General features: G+C 46.4%; 2 protein-coding genes across 3 annotated transcripts in view; both read right to left on the bottom strand.

The window, feature by feature from the left end:
* LOC8052255 (PHD finger protein 7) overlaps positions 1 to 3,340 on the bottom strand; it is a 74,964-nt gene extending 71,624 nt beyond the window's left edge. Inside the window, exons 1-2 of one of the 2 annotated variants that reach the window (XM_029991666.3) lie at positions 3,087 to 3,340; positions 2,911 to 3,013 (exon numbers count right to left, since the gene is read on the bottom strand). In XM_029991666.3, coding sequence (XP_029847526.2) covers positions 2,911 to 2,980 — 70 coding nt within the window. In that variant the 5' untranslated portion in view covers positions 2,981 to 3,013; positions 3,087 to 3,340. Of the gene's footprint in view, positions 1 to 2,910 lie in introns of both variants that reach the window. The other variant, XM_042288471.1, reaches the window with a different exon arrangement.
* A 7,498-nt stretch (positions 3,341 to 10,838) lies between these two features.
* Positions 10,839 to 17,909, bottom strand: part of LOC8052256 (PHD finger protein 7) — a 35,069-nt gene continuing 27,998 nt past the window's right edge. Inside the window, exon 10 of the mRNA XM_029991668.3 lies at positions 10,839 to 16,003. Within this exon, the coding sequence (XP_029847528.2) occupies positions 15,132 to 16,003 (872 nt within the window). The 3' untranslated portion in view covers positions 10,839 to 15,131. The remainder of the gene's footprint in view (positions 16,004 to 17,909) is intronic.

Genomic DNA, 17,909 nt, shown 5'->3' with positions numbered 1-17,909 from the left:
CCTAATGTTAATGACCTATGAAACACGCGTTCGTTTTTCACCCCACGCAATAGAAGTCCCAGAAAAAAATTAAAGAAAAACGAGCAGCGTTTACCCCCTCAACTCGCAGCCAGAACAAGCGGCCATGTGATCTGGAGCCGATTATATGCCGCCAGTGTTGATCATAGCCACGCGCTGGGGTTGGCAAAGCGGAGGACACGCGCTGAGTTCCAGACATTGTTATGGCTCGGCTGTTGTCGTCGTTGCAGCGATTGGACACGGGTCACAACCCGAATGCTTCTCGAGCTAGCAATTGTCACGAGCCCAAGTCGAGTGCCCACGCAATGCTCGGGTCCAATCTATGAACCGCATTCAAATATCGTCACTTGGGTGTACTGCGATCCCTGAGTTACGTCATCAAATTTTGCAAAGGAGAGATTGAATGAAAATGATCGCTTTTGTCCTTGAAATTACACCGCAACAAAGGAGTTTCTTGGCCAGTGGCGTTGCGTGTGAGTATCCTTGAGTCCCAGGTGTGCCAGTAAGCTCGTGTAGAGAGAAAAACATTCCAACTGAATATCGTTGCACAGCTCCTTTAAAGGGAGGAGTAGCAGACAGGATGAGGAAGTGAGGAGGAAGGAAGGATATACCTTCCCCTCGGTATTCTTCCCCTCCTCCTTCTCAAGAGCTGCGCCCTAATTTGGCATTACAGGGAGTTGTAAACGGCTTTCATTTGTTTTCTTTCTCTTTTTTTATTCGGGCACAACTTTATTACATAAACGTTCGGCATCACACGGAAGAGAAGACGAGTAAATGTTTCAACACGTGGATGTGGATGAATCGGTGAACCTTGCTTTGAGAACAGGACGAAGTGGGAGCCTCGGGAAGAACCTGTTCCTTATCGTTCTCGCGGCGAGATAAGCTACGAGTGAGGCGCTTCCTAAGAGGAAGCCGCGTGGGCAGTTCACTTCCTCGTTACAAGGCGAGGAGAAAACAGAGTTTGCTCGTTTTCAAACAATAATAGCTGTATTACGTCACCTACGCCCCAAGATTAAACATTGTTATCAAAATAAAATGTTCATGTGCCTAAAGCGAGCAATCATAGAAATTTTCAAAATCTCCAAGGAATTAGCCATTTTTATTGGTCGAATTTTATGGAGGTAGTAGGGACAGGGGATGGACCCCCCAAAAGGAAATAGTGGTCTGTATTTCTATTTCTGTGAGTTTACTAGGGCGTCTTGCCGTTCAGAACTGGTAATTTTTATTGACTGAAGCCCAACAAACAATATGCTTCTAAAAACAAGCTTCTCCAAAAAGCACCCAAGTGCCCCTTTAAAAGCGGCCATTTAATTTTTCTCTTTTCAGAAATTTTTTGAGGCCTCGTTATAATCTGCCTCGGTTCAAACGATTCCAAATACGCAGACTAGATACAACCCCTGCGCCACATGCTTGCTTGCGCACGGTAACCATGTGTACACCAGCGAACACTTGGGTTCTCGTTTATGGCCAATATTATGGCAAGGGAAAACACCAAACTCCAACAATGTCCGCAGCATAGCCTGTTCATGAGGTGCTTGGTTAAGAGGAGCGACAGCAAAAGCAGGCGTGAGGTTGCTCGGTGTTGGTTATTACGGTTTGGCACAAGCAACCACCTGGCTATAGAGAGTATTCACCGATGGCTATAGCTGTGCGCTTTGGCGTTAGGTGCATGCTGACAGCAAGCGTTCGGCAGATTCCTTTTGCAGCATCAAAACCGTCGTTCACAGCAGGCAATGAGTTCCTTCACGCACGGCTGGTGCTGATGACATGTGAACACCTCCTGTCGGCTTTCAAACCTTAAAGGGGTTAGGACAGGCCAAAAACAAAATATGAGATAACTATACTACTAGGGCCCAACGTGTATTCCTGTATTTTTGGTAAGTTTGTTTTGTAGATGGCACAATAGTTTCGTGGATAGATTGATTTATATGTGGGACCCACCGCATCTTGAGCAGGCGGCTTCGAGACGATGACATTCATAACATTGCTCTCTTTGTTGGAGTGTTCGACACAGATCGCAGCAGTGATGAGAGTGATTGTTATCGAGAGATGTTGGAAGCTGGCTGTTTTTGACATCGACACGCTGGCGACCGGCTCCAACAAAACAAAGATTGTAACAGACAAACTCGTCATCGTTAGCGATGACTTCGCACGTATGTGCAGGGTGGGAAGTCAGAGGGTAAAGGTGTGAGAGCGAGTTGCGTTGGAGTTGAAGATTAGCGCGAGAGTGCGATCATTCTGTGACGAGGTGAGCTAGGGCAAGCGTGGGGGCACCTAAAATGAGAGAGCGTTCAACTAAATATTACAATCATGTGGTTTTTGGGCTCCATGGTGCAACTGACTTGGGCACTGTTGCCTGGTCACCAGACAAAAACAATCAACATTCCTAACTTGATTACTGCCGTTACTAATGCTCTAAAAATTGCAAAACCTTTTGTATGTACTAGTTAGCCAGTGGACATTCCATTTCAAGAAAAATCTGCCCGTTTACCTTCCATGTCCTAACCCCTTTATCTCTAGCCACGAACAGTTAAGAGCTCTTCAGGGAATTATCAGACACTTGTTCCTTCCTTACATAATCACGTCTTGTTAATATGGTCCCCATTGACATCAATACTCCTATAGACAAGATGTTTGGAGACGAACTGGGTACATACATTCACTTTTGAGTTACCATAGAAAACCCACATTATAAACGATTTGGGTGGGAAACAGAGATGTCCATATCAGAAAGCATCCCTGTATCCCATTGTCATAATCTGTACACTGGCAAAGCCGATTGGCAATCTTTCCCACCACGTTTTCCTTTTTGCTTGTTTTACTTCCTCTTTCAGATAAATTATTGGCTCTTTCCATCAGACAGGAGCGTTGTCCAAACAGAACCGGCAGTACCTTCTTCCCGCAGTTTGGCAGCAAGTTTTCCCGCCACGGGCACCGGTCTTCGGCCCCTCCGGCCCGCCATTCTCCCTCCTTTGGACGGATCTCGAAGTCGCTTCTGTGAAGGACATAACAGGACAATGAAGACCAGAGGCTCGCTTTCTGAAAAACCCGGGGGTTTCCCTTCCTACCCTGCCCGCCTCGATTTTGTTGAGCTCCGTACCGCTCAGCCGAGATCGGTGTAAGCGCGCGCAAGCTAAAGCTTTGCGTACGCCGAACGCAAAGAATAGCGTCGTCGTCAATGCGCATGCGTCGAACGCTAACCACGTTTTGCGCCTTGCGTGCGCTATTTTAGCTTTTGGCTACGCAAGGAATTTGTGATGAGAAGTCGACTTCTGGGCAAACTGGGCGCTCAGCAGCGCTTCCGTGGTCGGAAGCGCTTATTACTGCAATGAATCGGCGACTCATTGCTCTATCTATAGATTGAAAAATTAAAATAAGCAGCGAGAATTGTATTTATAAAATGAAGCACTAACGTCTACGCAAGGGGTTTGTGATGAGAACAAGAAGTCGATTTCTGGGCAAACTGGGCGTTCAGCAGCGCTTCCGTGGTCGGAGGCGTTTATTACTGCAATTAATCGGCAACTCAATGCTCTATCGATAGATTGAAAAATTGAAATAAGCAGCGAGAATTGTATTCCTAAAATGAAGCGCTAAAGTTTTAATTATTACTTTTGACGCCGACGAGCAGGCTTGAGCGGCTTCCTAATAGTTTGCGAAGACAAAGCCGCTCAAAATCCAACATGGCGCAGCCCCTCCGCCGTTCTCTGCTGCTGCTCCCTAGCGCGGTAGGTTTTGTTCGTAAATTTGCGGTTCGCGCGTGCCATGCCACTTGTTATGGCAAAGAATTGTAAGTTCTGCTTGCCTACCTTGTGTCCAGCAGTTGACAGTCCGTTACTTGTCGTCGGCGTCTTCCAGGGAATCGAAACAGATGCAGCATTTTTCGCACTCGTTGACAGATTTATTCAGTCATTTGCATGACAAGGAAAAACAATTTACACTGTCACTTTAAACAAGCTTTGCTATGCGGGAAAAAAAAAAATTAATAATGCGCGCAGTATCTACGTAAGCAAAAGGTGCTACAGCGAAGATACAATGTGCGACATTGTTAGCGCGAACATGACCTCACTTTGAAAAGGCTATCGGCGGGCACCACCTATTACTGCTATAGTTCGCAAAGTGACTGTTTAAAGTTTCGTACCTCAGATGCAACTATGGCGCGAGAATATCTGTCTTCGCGATTGAAAAACACAATAAAGTCATGTCTCGCTAAAAAGCCGCTGGGCACAATTCGTCGATTATTCGCAGCATATTCGTCCCATGGAGTTAGCCGATCGTTTCGGTCACGCTGCCATATACTTCATATTTTCGGGGACTGATATGTGTCTCCATACAATTCCAACTCGTCACGTTATAAATAAAGAAACCCGAAGTACGTACTACTATGAACAGCTAGCTTGAGAACGAAATGGATAAATACATGCTTTTATCTTTTTATTGTGTTCTCTGTAAAGACAAATGCAAAAAAAAAAAAGGGGGGGGGGGGGGGGGGAATATATTAGTGAGATGAAAAAGATTAGTAAAGCTCTTCGGTTACAGAATTTACCCAGAGCTTCATTATTGTCAAATATGACTGTGGTGACTGAATGTCGGATATGACAGTGGTGACTCGATGGTTACAATTTTTAGGGGTTTCCAGCCTGAATCACTTGCAGTTCTTTCACTTTCCCAGTTACAGATAACAAAAATAAACAACATACCACCTTCATTGTTTATTCTTTGTGATCTTGGCATTGATTCATGATTATGGATGACTAACATTATGGAGAATTGTTTTTGAAACTGGAGATGTCCGTATTAAAGAGAAAATACTGTAACAGCAAACAGAAATGTCTGTTTTTGTGGCATGAAAACACAATAATCATAATATCTGGTATGTGTTACATAGAAGCGAACCCAGTGTGAAGTAAATATGCAGCCCTGCCGAAGAATTGTATGCAAACAGCCCTATCGATGAGGCATGTCTAAGAGGATACTTAAATGGTTATTGATTGTGGAATCTCAAATACCAACCTGAACATATGATAAAACATCAATTGTTCAACCTGTGTAATAAGACAATAACACAAAATTTTAGTGGGTCGGATTTTGGCCAGCAAAACTTGATATCCTAAAGAGTGAAACTCTCCAAGCACATAGTTAGAATTTTAGCTGCCAAAGGTCCTGGAATCACTGGTTCGAAGCAACAGATCTTCCCCCCCTCCCCCTCCCACCCTAAAAAAGAAACTGCTTAGAGGTTGTTGGCCACCAGCAGGCTTACAACTTGTATAACAAAATGGATGCTCAGAGGCTTCTCTTAGTCTATGATCTTGCTCCATAAAAATCATGCAAGGAGCAACCTGCTGATGCAGTGGGCCACATGCAGTGGGCCACATTCATTTCTGAAAGAAATAAAACGTGGCAAACTAGTCCCAGGGCTGTAAAAGAATCTACACGAGATACATTAATAAAAACGGGCAGATATTATAAGATATGAACTCTGAAATATTATAAAACTGGGAGAATATTTTTATATAGACTACAATTCACTCGACAGGGATCTACACTGCTGTGTACAAAATCGATGAGATGTAGAGGAGGTGATATTTCGCCAACAGTCTACAGATCATAAAATATTTGCAGAACGGTCTTCATCCACAAAACCGTGCTAAGAACGCTCGCCGAAATATGTGCGTCGCAATGAAATCACGGTGACATTTTCTAAATTTCAAAAATAAAACGATATATTCAATTACCTAAACGAGTACAAAACCCTCAAATTTTGCAATTTGTGGCTGGAAGATCAGCTTAGGAAAAGTTTCAATTGGGGTGAAAACTTTCAAACTCACCGCCGTCAGTTGGGATCCGAACGAATGGGTGCTTCTTGTCCCCGACGCTGCTTGGGCACCACTTTGCGTAACCACACGAATGAGGTAGTTCAAAGACACGAAAAGCTTTCCACTCGCCCAAAAGTGCGAGGCTCACACAGTGCGATGATCGAGGCGCCGACGCTTGATGCACCGAAGGCAAGCGAAAGCACCGAGCAGACCCGCGGACGCCTTCACAACGGTCCTCCGGTTTCAGAACGCGCACACAGGCCGTAGTTTCATTTTAGAAACGCAAAAAATACAAAAAAAGACATTTCGAAAGTGTGATATTGACACACACTTTAAAAAAATATCTCATATTTTTAGGAATACATAATTTGTATTTAGTGAAATAATATCCAGTCATAACTATAGCCCATTGCAACCTAAGAACGAAGGGCAAGGGTAAGACGGGCCGGGGAGGAGGAAGCAGACGGAACGCTGGGGAAGAGAGAGGGAAACCTCCTCTCTTTAGCGTTCCGTCTGCTTCCTCCTCCCCGGCCCGTCTTATCCTCGCCCTTCGTTTTTGGGTTGCAACGGACTATAGAGCTAAAAGAAGTTTTATTCATTATTGTTCTGTTGAGTTTTTAGTAATGAGCGCCTCCGACCACGCGAGCGCTGCTCTACACCTCTATGGTGGTGCCATCCGTGTTCCCGCCGGCGTCTTGAGCGTGACGTCGGCGGCATCCTCGCGACTGCGAACGTTTATCAGCGAAGGACAGTATACGAGACTTCTCTTGCCGAGGCGACGCATGCGGACACGACCGGCCGACCGCTCGCGTCGCATTCTCATGTATAAACAAATCTGAATTGTTACTCTAGACCAGAAAAACTTGTTTCTCCTCAAGTTGCAGCATTTCGTGTTTGAAATAAAAATTGTTACTGTATCTTGGTGGCATTGCGAGCGCGAGATGTTCGGACTTTTGCGGCTTTTGCGTCACAGCGGATGGGCGTTGTGTGCGCCAATGCAAGCGCTAAATTTAGCACTAGCATACGCTAAAATTGCGTACTCCCTATAGTCACGGTGAAGCATGCGAAATGGGGCGAGAGAAGGAAGTCAAATTTGGGCTTAGATGTCCAGACGGCGTGGGGGACGAACGCTAGCGGTCGTACTGCACTGGCTGAATTTCTCATCTGCAGCTAGGAGACAAATCGCCCGTTGATGCAGACTAACCACCCCTTCCCCTGGCAAATGCCAAGCGCTCCGTCATCGAGCGGTCGGCCTTTTTGAGCGATCGGTCACTTAATCCACCCCAGTGGCATGCGCTGCGGAGCAAATCGAGCGTAACGCTCCCTGTGCCACCGCTTTCAGAGCGTCTGCCGTCACCTTTTAACAATTTCGGTTCACATTGCTACCATGCTGAAAGCATGTACTTCGGATCGGAAGTACCCCAGATTGTTTACTACTTGATTAAAGGTGAACTCCGATGTTAAGACGCAATTTATTTGTTCTTAGTTATATAAACCTGATGAAGACAACTAGAAGTACTTGTACGAGCCGTAGGATGCAATTAAGCAATACCAAACGTAAGACGTAAAGCGATCATCTCCGAAGGCGACTTCCATCTGCAGAGTATTTGGCGTATTGTCTTCTAATTATTCCAGTTACATTACGGAGACCACACAACAAACAAAGGACATACCCAGCTCTTCAACCGAATAGGTGCGCACAACATCTTCCACGTAACGCAATATCTTGGTCCTCTCCGCTGGCAGGGTGTACGGCTCGGCAAACACTTTGCCGAGAACAGCTACCTCGTTGTCACTGGAGCTGGAGCTAAGCTGGTATCTTCGTCGCTGATTTCGCTATCACTGCATTTTATTAGACGTCTTGAAATTAACTGCAACGATGTCATCGACGCAGTATGCTTGGGCGAGGCGGTCACGACAAGAGGAACGAAAGCAAGCACAGCAAGAGAGCCCGCCCAGCAATCGAAACAAAAAAGCCGCAAGGCCCCTTCACTCCCCTGCGGGAACGTTCATAATGAAACTGAAATGTTGCGAGTGATTACAGATCATACTCCTCCAAAAAAGACAGCGTGGAGAACAGGCACGTAGCCAGGCTTTTGTTTCGGGGGGAGGTGGCCCCCCATGACAAAATACTGGATGAGGGGAGGGGAGGTCCCAGCAAAATGGAAGATTTTTTGGGGGGGGCTTGGGCCCCATGGGCACCCCCCTGGCTATACGCGCCTGGTGGAGAACTACTCCGAGTCGCTCGACGTGCTCTGCCACTTTCCCACGGATCAGCTGAAGCTGCTCTGCGAGCGCCCCACAGGCTCCAGATCTACAAGCGGCACACGGAGAGATTGCTCGCATCTCGCGAGGGAAACAAGAATCTGCTCGGCGAGCGCTCACTATTTGCCAGGGGAAGGAGCTGTAAGCTCTAGGCTGTATAAACATATACACACCCCATTTATTTATTTATTTTGTAAAGTCTCCCGATAAAATTTACGCTTACAAGTATTGCCAACTAAGGAAGTCGCAAACCTGCCCAGGTTCGAGTTTGACTTTTTCGAAATATCAACGTGATGTTCGACAAAAAGCTCATTTGAAGTTTGACTTGCGAGCGCATGCGCGAAAATTGAAAAAAACAAAAAAAATTAGTTGACTCCACCTGGCGGAGGGAAAGTGCAATATTGGGGGTATTGGCCATCACTGGTTCACACTACCAACGAAATCATTAAAAGAGCACATTTTGGCTTTTATGTGGTGTATACATTGGTAACCTTTTCATAGAATATAAAATCAACTTTTCTAAATTATTTGTTTCCCAAAGTTTGAAATATTACTGCAATACCAGTAGTTTCTGCAACTGAAGTTATAACTAGACTGATTGATTGCACTGGAGGGAATGAAGATGCAGGGCGGCAAACCTGGCAGTCTCCCTTCAAAAGACAAGCAGGACAACAACTGTGCGGCAAGTTCTAAAGGGCATTCCAGTTCATACTTGCCTCAAGTCATAGAGTTCTTGGGGTAGTCTCCAAAGGCAATCCTTACTTACCTCACAATTTATTCTCTAGCGACCAAAGGAAGACAATCTCAAGTGGGTCAACAAAAAAGTGAAAGCCGTATACAACTCCCTGTAACGCCGAATTAGAGCGCAGCTCTTGAGGAGGAAAAGGGAAGGGGTCAACTGACCCGGGGGGGGGGGGGGGGGGGTCATGTAACCTGGGGATCACGTGACGATGACAATGCTGATGATGTCATCAGCGACGATGACGATGCGGATACCGATGACGTCATCAGTGACGTCACTGATGATGACGATAACGATGCGGATGTTGGTGACGTCATCAGTGACGTCACTGATGACGATGCGGATGCCGGTGACGTCATCAGTGATGACAATGACGATGACGATGCCGGTGACGTCATCAGTGATGATGACGTCATCAATGGGGGGGGGGGGTCACGTGACCTCGAGGAGGGGGTCACGTGACCTCAGGATCGTCACGTGACCTGGGGGGGGGGGGGGCTCGCGCGGTGATGCACCGCGCGGTTACGTTGACACCGCTCAAGCCGGAAACGGGCGCCTAAGAGCTGCGCTCTAAAACTAGTCAAACCCGTTTATAACGAACAGCAAGGAACGCTATGATCAGTTCAATATAGCAAGTAATTCAATATAGCAAAAACCATTTACAACAAACTTCCATGATGCTTTCGTTGTAAGCAGAGTTTGTTCTTAATTAAAATAAGAGCATCGACTTGACATAACAGAAAAAACAATTTCGTTAGACGTTTCGCCTCCCATGCGGGAGGCATCTTCAGTAGTTACAAAGCAAATGCAAGGTTCAACCTCAAGTCAACGCTATTTATCACGAATGTCCATATAAGCTTCGTGGAGAGGGCCGCGGTTTTTGTTACACACGGATGTGTCCCTGCGAACAAACCACGACTCTAGGAGCTTTCGGGGCCCCCATCTGTCCTCCCTCGCCAAGGTCGTCGCGGCCAGAAAGTCAAAAGATTGCCCCATTGTCCACGCATGGTCCACCAGTTCAGTCTTAAGTCACGTCGCGTGGGATGCATACGTGACGTCACGCTTGTGTTCGTTGAGTTTGGCATCTCTTCTTTGTCCGGTTTCACCAATGTAGGACGCTGGGCGGTCACTGCAAGGGATCTTGTAGATAACCCCTCTCTGGACGTTTGCTGGGGTTGGGTCCTTTGGTTTGGAAACAGAATTTCTAATAGTTCTGTATGGCTTGAAAACAGTTTGAATGCCAAGGGGCCTCAAAGCGTGACTGAGAGGTTCGGAGACTCCTTTGACATAGGGGATGCACACTACATTATCTCTTTCCCTTTCGCACGGTTGCACATTTTGTTTTTGACCTCGTCAACAAAACTGGCTTTCCGGCCGCGCAGAAACCTTAATGAAGAAGGATAGATGGGGGCCTTGAAAGCTCCTAGAATAATGGTTTGTTCGCAGGGACACATCCGTGTGTAAAAAAAACCGCAGCCCTCTCCACGAAGCTTATACGGACACTCATGATAAATAGCGTTGACTTGAGGTAAAACCATGCATTTGCTCTGTAACTACTGAAGATGACTTCCGCATGGGAGGCGAAACGTATTAATGAAATTGTTTTTTCTCTTATTTCAAGTCGGTGCTCTTATTTTAATTATGACGTCTCCCGGCTTTTGGAGTATTTTTGAGTTTGTTCTTTTAGCTTATCTCCCCTTCTGAATCGCTTCCCTTTGTGGGCAACCGTTTTGGGATGAAGTAGTTTTTCTTTCTGTGCGTGCGTGTAGAGTGTATGTTTTAGCGGTCTCCCATTCTATCGCTTCTCTTCACTCATTTTTGTTCGCCACTTGAGCTTTTTTAATTTTCTATCTTTCCTACTTTTTTTTTGTGTGGGAGGGGGGGGGTAGGGGAGGGAAGAGAGGGAGGGGAAAGACAGGCTAGACGACGATTGTTTGCGCGTTTTGCGAAGCCTTCCCAGAGGGAAAAAGCTCAATATAGCCAATATGTTGTTCGTTATGAAAAGTAATTTTTGTATGCATTTTTATTTAAATTTTCCGCGAGTTCAATATAGACAATAATTCGCTGTACGTGGGTTCGTTCTAAACAGGTTTCACTGTATACTTTTTTCTTCCAGCAACACGCGAGTATATGGTTCTCCAAGAATGAAGACACTGTACAGTTTTATTTTTTCTGAAAATTCCTTCCAGTGCAGGGCACTTCCAAGTCTCATAGATTTGGATGAGGCAAGTTTTCAGCTTCTTGCAGTTCAGAGGTTGCCGACACAATGCCAATCACCACGACGCAAATTGTTGGCGTTGATTTCGCGTCGAAACCCACAACTCGGTTGCTGCAACTCGGGAACATTAGAAAGCAGTAGCAACCGATCCGGGATGCAACTCTTTTATGTGACCTCTTCCTGGTGGTAGTATCTTTGATGAGTGAGGATCAGGTTTGGCTGTGTAATTTTTATGGGCAAGTAGTGTCGGGAAGGGGCTGCATTTTTAAGCTATCCCAAGTCAAATAGAACTCCTGCTGGACAAACCTTTTTTCTTTTTTTTATCCTTTCTTCCTTTTTACCAACCAACATTCAATCATCTTGACCTCTCACACACAGACAGACCCATTGTTAGAGCTACCGTCCATTATACGATGCACCCGACACGCTGAAGAAAAAATCCCGTGGCACAGTGCCTTGAAACTCAAATCTGTCGTGCCGAGTTCTGTATTAGCCACACGAATTCTAAGATGTTCAGTCGTCGCCAGCGCGACAAAGAGACTGGTTGCAAAACTGGCACAGATTTGAGACCCTTACACGAAAGAATGAACATGCGGGTTTAGTTTGCAGGTGATCATGACCGTGAGATTCGAGGAACAAGATGAAATGAGCGCTGGCTGAAGTTGTGCAAGGGACACCAACTTCCGTCCGTCCAGAATGTTGGAAGTGTCGAACTGCACTCGTAGACATGGCAGGGACTGCTTAGACTCCCAAGAAAGAAAATGCAGCGTTGGATCTCGCTGGAAACCGTCTTTTCTTTTTAGATCATTCGTCGTCTTCCCTTGTGTGAGTTTATTTACCTTTGTTTTTACGTTTACCAACGGAAGACGATGCAACTGCACCCATGCCTACCGAGAAGTCTTTCACACAAAAGGTTTCATGAGCTTCTTATGTGCCAGTCTTGTGTTGTATATTTTTTTTTTGTGTGCAGTGTTTTTACATTGATGTTTTGCCCCACCTGAACTGAAGTTTGTCTGTCTGCACGGTGAACAGAATATGCACATCCCATCTCTGTTCGTTTTCTCAACGGTTTGCCTCGTAGCTAATTGCGCAGTGCTGTGGCGATGGTCAAGAATATACCGACAGAGCACATTGAGAATTCCCACCAAGTGACGCTGCATTCGCAGAGTTGACGTCGATCCCTGAACCCAGGCGATTCTGTTCGCATTCATTTCTGCAGCTATCGCACTCGACGGCTTTCTACTGGTCAAAAAAGCTTTATCTGCAAAGCCTGTGGCACGCCTGTTTCAGAGTCTTTTGCAGGAAAAGTGCACAAAGTGCTTTAAATTATTCGTAGTGTCTATACATACCCAAACAATAAAGTTTAATTTTGGCTTCGATTATTACTGCTTTGAGTTTTGCTTGCCGTTGCTTTTTAAGCATTCGGAAGAGGCAATGTCGTTGTATGCTGTCTGCCTTTTGTTTTTATCTCAACGCGGGGGAGGTTGCTTTTCCTAATCTACTCGTGCAGTGGTGCAAGACAAATTCCATCAAAAACATTTCTTTTTCTTTTAAATAGATTTTACAATGCCAGGTGGTGCCATTTTGGCAAGAAACAATGTAAAAAGAATAGAACGGGACAAGCACCTACAACTCAACTAGCCTAAATTTGTAGCATTTATAGGGCCTCTTCACCCTCGTTATGCAGGCAAGTAAACAGGCAACTTAGGGGCACATTTCACAGGTTTTGTGAATATAGAGCCGCAAGTGTCGCAATGTCACGCAATGCCTCGTAACGGTGTCGCACCGTGGTGCACAAAGGACCCGTGAAGACCCTTCAGGTTGACATGGGGAGGTCACGCGGCGCCGACGCGCCATAGAGGCCAGATTTAAACGCTACGCACCAAAAGAAGAATGATGTCGGCAAGGGGTGGCAGAAATGCAATATCGGCCCTGGACAACACAAGCAGTGGCCCGATCCCGTCGAGGCCTTGCGCCTTGTTAACCATGCCCTTGTCCTCGAGTCTTGCAACGACGGATGCCAAGGACGGGTGCTGTGCGGCGGTTTCTCTAGCAACGGCCTCGACGTGGCGGCACGGCATAGGTCTGCTTCGTGACGTCTGTTGTGGTTGCTACGGTAACCACCACGCAACGCCCGTTTTCGGCCGACTTAAGGTCAGCGACGGCATAAGAATGCATTAGAAACTCCGCCTCCGGCCCTCGCTCGCTGCCTTCCACCAGGCTCTGGCGTGCAACGAAGTGCTACCAAAGGTAGAAAGCTCACGCCGGAAGTGAAGCATTGGCTGCATCGTTAACCTGTCGCTGACTACAGCTCTGTTCTTTGCACCTATAGAGCACACATGTTCCCCCTTTCTAGCCACGTCCGTAGACGCGCGGTGGAATGGCATTAAAACGAGTCAAAAAGAGTCGTACATGTGTGGCCCTTGTCCCTGCGCGTCATAACTATTCCTGTTAATGCCAAATTCATAAATGCACTCCCTAGTTTCCTTGAGCATAAAACCTAATAAATCAACAAGTAAAGCTCCAAAAACACAAAGGGATGCATGCGCAAGTATACCGTCCGGTACGAATCAAACGCAAACGGCAGAGTGTGCGGCCTTTGATACATGCTGCACTAACTAGAGGCTCCTAGGAGCCGATAGAAATGCGGAGTAGAGGGGAGAGGCTGCGAGGGCCTACTCGGATGTGTGCACCCTTGGAACCTCCCTCTCCACTCGGCAATTGCTGCAGAAGCTTCTAAATCGGGGGTCTCGAATTTGTCCCAGTATGGGGGACGGATAGCCCACCCTCAAAAGGCGCTTTTTCTTCTTTGTAAACTCGTCATTTTCTCAGATACATCTTTGGGTTTAATTGATTTACTTATCTTTGACCCCTACCTAATCTGATAAAATTATTTAGAATGCCACTGCCCTACCGGTGTGAAAAGATTTTTTCTATAGAACGAGAACAAGCAAACTGTTGTTGCCTCGTCACTCCATCCACGAGGGCAGTGTTTCTCAAATGGGGGTCCGCGGACAGTTTGGCTTTCTAGGGGTCCGCGAAGCCCTGCCCCGCCAGTGAAGCTCGGCAATAAAAGTGGTCTTTTATCCGATTGAGAAGTGTTCCAAGTATTTTCGTGTATTCTCGTGAATGTGTCAATAAGAGATGTCTAATTCACACTAGCCCTTAGCTATATTCATTTAATAAATCATTATCATAATTAACCTATACCTTTCCCTTTTCGTCACCATGAACAGGATCCTCCATCTTCTCCGCCGACCAACAAGGGGTCCGTGAAGCATCAGTGGTTGATAACCATAAATGAGCTCAGAGTCTCGATAAAAAAACGACCTCTTCGTAGGAGTTTTCGCTTTCCTGGCGGTGTTTATAGCAGCATTATAAGAAAATACATTTAATCTATTGGCATTGGCATTTTTTAATGGCAAGAAGCCCGAGCTCGCAGCATTATCTTACCGAGCGAGATTTTGTGCAGCTGAGGTGTGTCTCTGAACAAAGAGCTTGTGCTTTTAGCTAAGTGGCATAATTGTCCTATGGAGGACTAAAATGTGAAAGAGCCGAGAATTGAAAACCAAGACGAAACAGAATGCAAGACAAAACAAAATAGTGCAAACTTTGCTAAGAAGTTATAAGAGCAGAACTATGTTTCAATATTTCAAATGCAAATGAAAGGATCGACAAAGACCGTTGTGGCGCATGCAGTGGCGGCGCTCGAAGCAAGAATAGGGGCTCGTAGCTACGGGAAGGGCTCTGCCCTTGCGCGCCTCACCCCAATCAGTTGCGGGCCATGTGTTTCAGACCCCTGCTCTAGGTAGTGCAGCATCCTTCAAAGGCCACAGGCTTCGCCATTCACATTTCTTTCGTACCGAGTAGTACCTTGCCCTCTTGCGTAGCAGAATACTTGAATATAACTTGGTCTACCGATGCCCAACGTCGTCAGTTCTCCCTTTCCGACTTGTGCTGCATGAACTGCCTCAATAAGTAACTCGGCAACGAAAGTTCAACGCCCGAAGACTTCTTGCCCTCTTGAGTAGCAAAAATCCTTAAATATAACTTGGTCTACCTATGCCCAATGTCGTCAGTTCTCCCTTTCTGACTTGTGCTGCATGAACTGCCTGAAGTAACTCAGTAACGAAAGTTGAACGCCCGAAGACTTCTTGGGGATGGGCTTGGGCTTGGGCTTCCGGATCGTCGCAGCATCACTCGGAGGTAGCAGCTGCATCATCCTCGGCGGAATGGGCAGCACCGCGTCCCCAGGACGGCCAGGGCCAAGGTGTTCCCCGCTCGTCGTTGCAACGGTCGTGGTCTTTTCGATGGCACCCTTCACAAAAGTGTCGGCGGTGAAGCGCGGCTTGACTGCCGCGCACAGCTTCCCGTTCCTGCAGCTGATCATAGCCTGTCCTCCTCCGCCCGCCAACGGTACGGTCCCAACGCTCGTCGAGGTCGAAGGTCTGCTTGTCGACGGTGACTCAGAACTGTGAACGTCAACCGCCTTAGTGACGTCCGTCTCGACGGAGACAGACTGTGAGCATGCCCCGTCTTTCGCAGACTCGGAGGCTCTGGAGGAACTGACGACTTTGCACTCTTTCGACTTGGTGGGTTGCTTTGGTCTCCTGGTCTCTCCGGTCTCCTGCATCGACGTCTCGGACGCGTCGCTTTCGTGTCCCTCGTGCTGGGGCTCTCGAACGGACGCAGACGACGCAAAGTGATTGGCGCTCCGCTTGGGTGCACTCACTCCGCGCAGCTGATCGGCCTTCCGCTTTCTCGGCAGTCGGGCTGCCTCGCGATCAGGCGGTTCGGCGGCGGCTTTTGCAGATCGGTCAGCGGAAGACGTGGACTTCTCGATGGTGCCATTGCCCGCTTCTCCGGCGATGTTGGAAGCGCCGGTTTTTGGCTCGCCTTTACGAACAAGGGGGGTAGAGACCCAGTCGGCGGTGTCAAGTTTTTCAGCTGTTGGGAGAAAAAAAAAGCGGACACAAATGATCAAGACACACTTATTCAAATGGAACAACTAAAAGAAGTCGCCACACTAAAGGCTTTGCACAAATGCCAATTCTAGAAAAACGAGCCAAAATGGATTTGGAGGTTACCGAAATTACACGGTTCCTCTCATTTTTACAAATGGCAATCCTTTGCTGTGCAGGGTTGAAACCTCCAGTCAAAACTTACAGCAGTTTGAAGCATTTGTTACAGACTATGTTGCCCCTCGCACCGCTGCGCAAATCCTTTTAAAACGCGGTCCATCTGGATTTTTCCAATTTTATGGATGCGTGCAGCCAGGGGCGATTCTTTGATAGACTTTTCCAACACAACTTCACAAGACTAAAGACATGTTTGCACGTCTCCTACGTCGTGCAAAAGATGGGGCGAATCCTCAAGAGATCAAAAACCTGCATGTTCACGCAACATTTTTATTTTTTGTTTTCATATGTGATGTACACACAAATGAATCGCACAAAACTGAACTTTTTGTCTAGAAAACGCATTTTCACTAAGAAAAAAAAAAGCTTTGAGACGGCATAGTGGCCCTGCTCCCACAGCGGACTGCTATAGTTGCCAACTTTGTGGTCCTGTGGAAAGGAGGCAAAAGAGTAATATGCCAAAAATGTTTCCTGTTTCATGTAACACACCAAAGTTTAAGTCAAGTGCATGCAATTATTGTTCTCTACAAATTAAAAAAAAAAAAAATAGAAAAAATTCATAACTTTAAGTCAGGTGAAACGAACACACAAACGAACACACGACATCTAAATTATTCCTGCAAAATATTAACTTCCAAAATAAAATATCAACATAGAAAATAATTATTTCTGAAAAACATTTAAATACCCATTTGAAAACAATACAAAAAAAAAGTCTCAATTTCATTAGAACTCTCTTTACGCCAGGCAAAAACATGATGCACCATTTGCTTGGTAGAAATGTTCTAAGTGAAAGTGGCGGTGGTGAAGCGTCTTGACTCTGGCATTTTTCGCTTCACCCCGCGCTAATAATTTTTTTTTAAAAAAGCTTTTTTTTTTTTATTTTCTTGCCACAAAAAAGAAATTTGTGTGTTGTAGCTTGCTGTAATAAAAATATCTTTCCACATTTTTCTTTTTTTTGCTCATGGTTGTTGACAGGCACTCATAAAAGTTTAAACTCCTTGATCACGCTTGGACTTCACATGTCTCGTTTATTAAAACTAGAGAATAAAAGAATGACGCCTTAGGTACAAGGGTATGGGGTGCTTATGTTACGGCGGAGCCAAGGAGGAGGTTATTGTTTGCCACGCAGTATACATGGCCTGCGGTCGCTCTCGCTGTTGGGAGCTGGTAAGGTGTTTGAGCTCGCGTTGACCGTGGGGCAAACATACACATCCCCCTCAGCTCTGTCGTAACATAAGCGCCCGTACCCTTGTACCCGAGGCGTTGTGCCTTTATTTTCTGCAGTTCTAATAAAACTGCATGAACGGTTGTCCATGCGCTTCTTTCCTTGCGTCTAAAAACGCAACAGCGACCTAAATATGACGGCTCGTCAACGCTTCCCCTTGAAAAAGATTTGGAGAATCCGCTGAACTCTGAGCGCATCAAGGTGGATTACTATGACAGTCCAGCTAGTCTTTTGGAATGCCCGGTAGCAGAATTGGTGTCGGCATGTCAGTGATGTCATCCAGACAGCTGTGTGTTTGTGCAAGTATGTCCAGGAAAGGCACAGAGGCGGAGCTTTTCTGCACAAGAACTTTAGACTGCCCAGTTGGTGGCCACTGGTGATGGTCGTCAGTGGGGGAACTCTTCGGTCGCAACAGCGTTGAGAAACCTTCGGGCTTCAGTTGGTTTGGCGGCGCAGACGAAGCGATGTGAGAAGCGACAGGCGTTGC

This window comes from Ixodes scapularis, unplaced genomic scaffold, assembly GCF_016920785.2.
Source record: "Ixodes scapularis isolate PalLabHiFi unplaced genomic scaffold, ASM1692078v2 PGA_scaffold10__122_contigs__length_95168666, whole genome shotgun sequence".
NCBI lineage: Eukaryota > Metazoa > Arthropoda > Arachnida > Ixodida > Ixodidae > Ixodes > Ixodes scapularis.
Note: the sequence above shows the minus strand (reverse complement) of the source record. Positions and strands in the feature narration are given on the sequence as shown.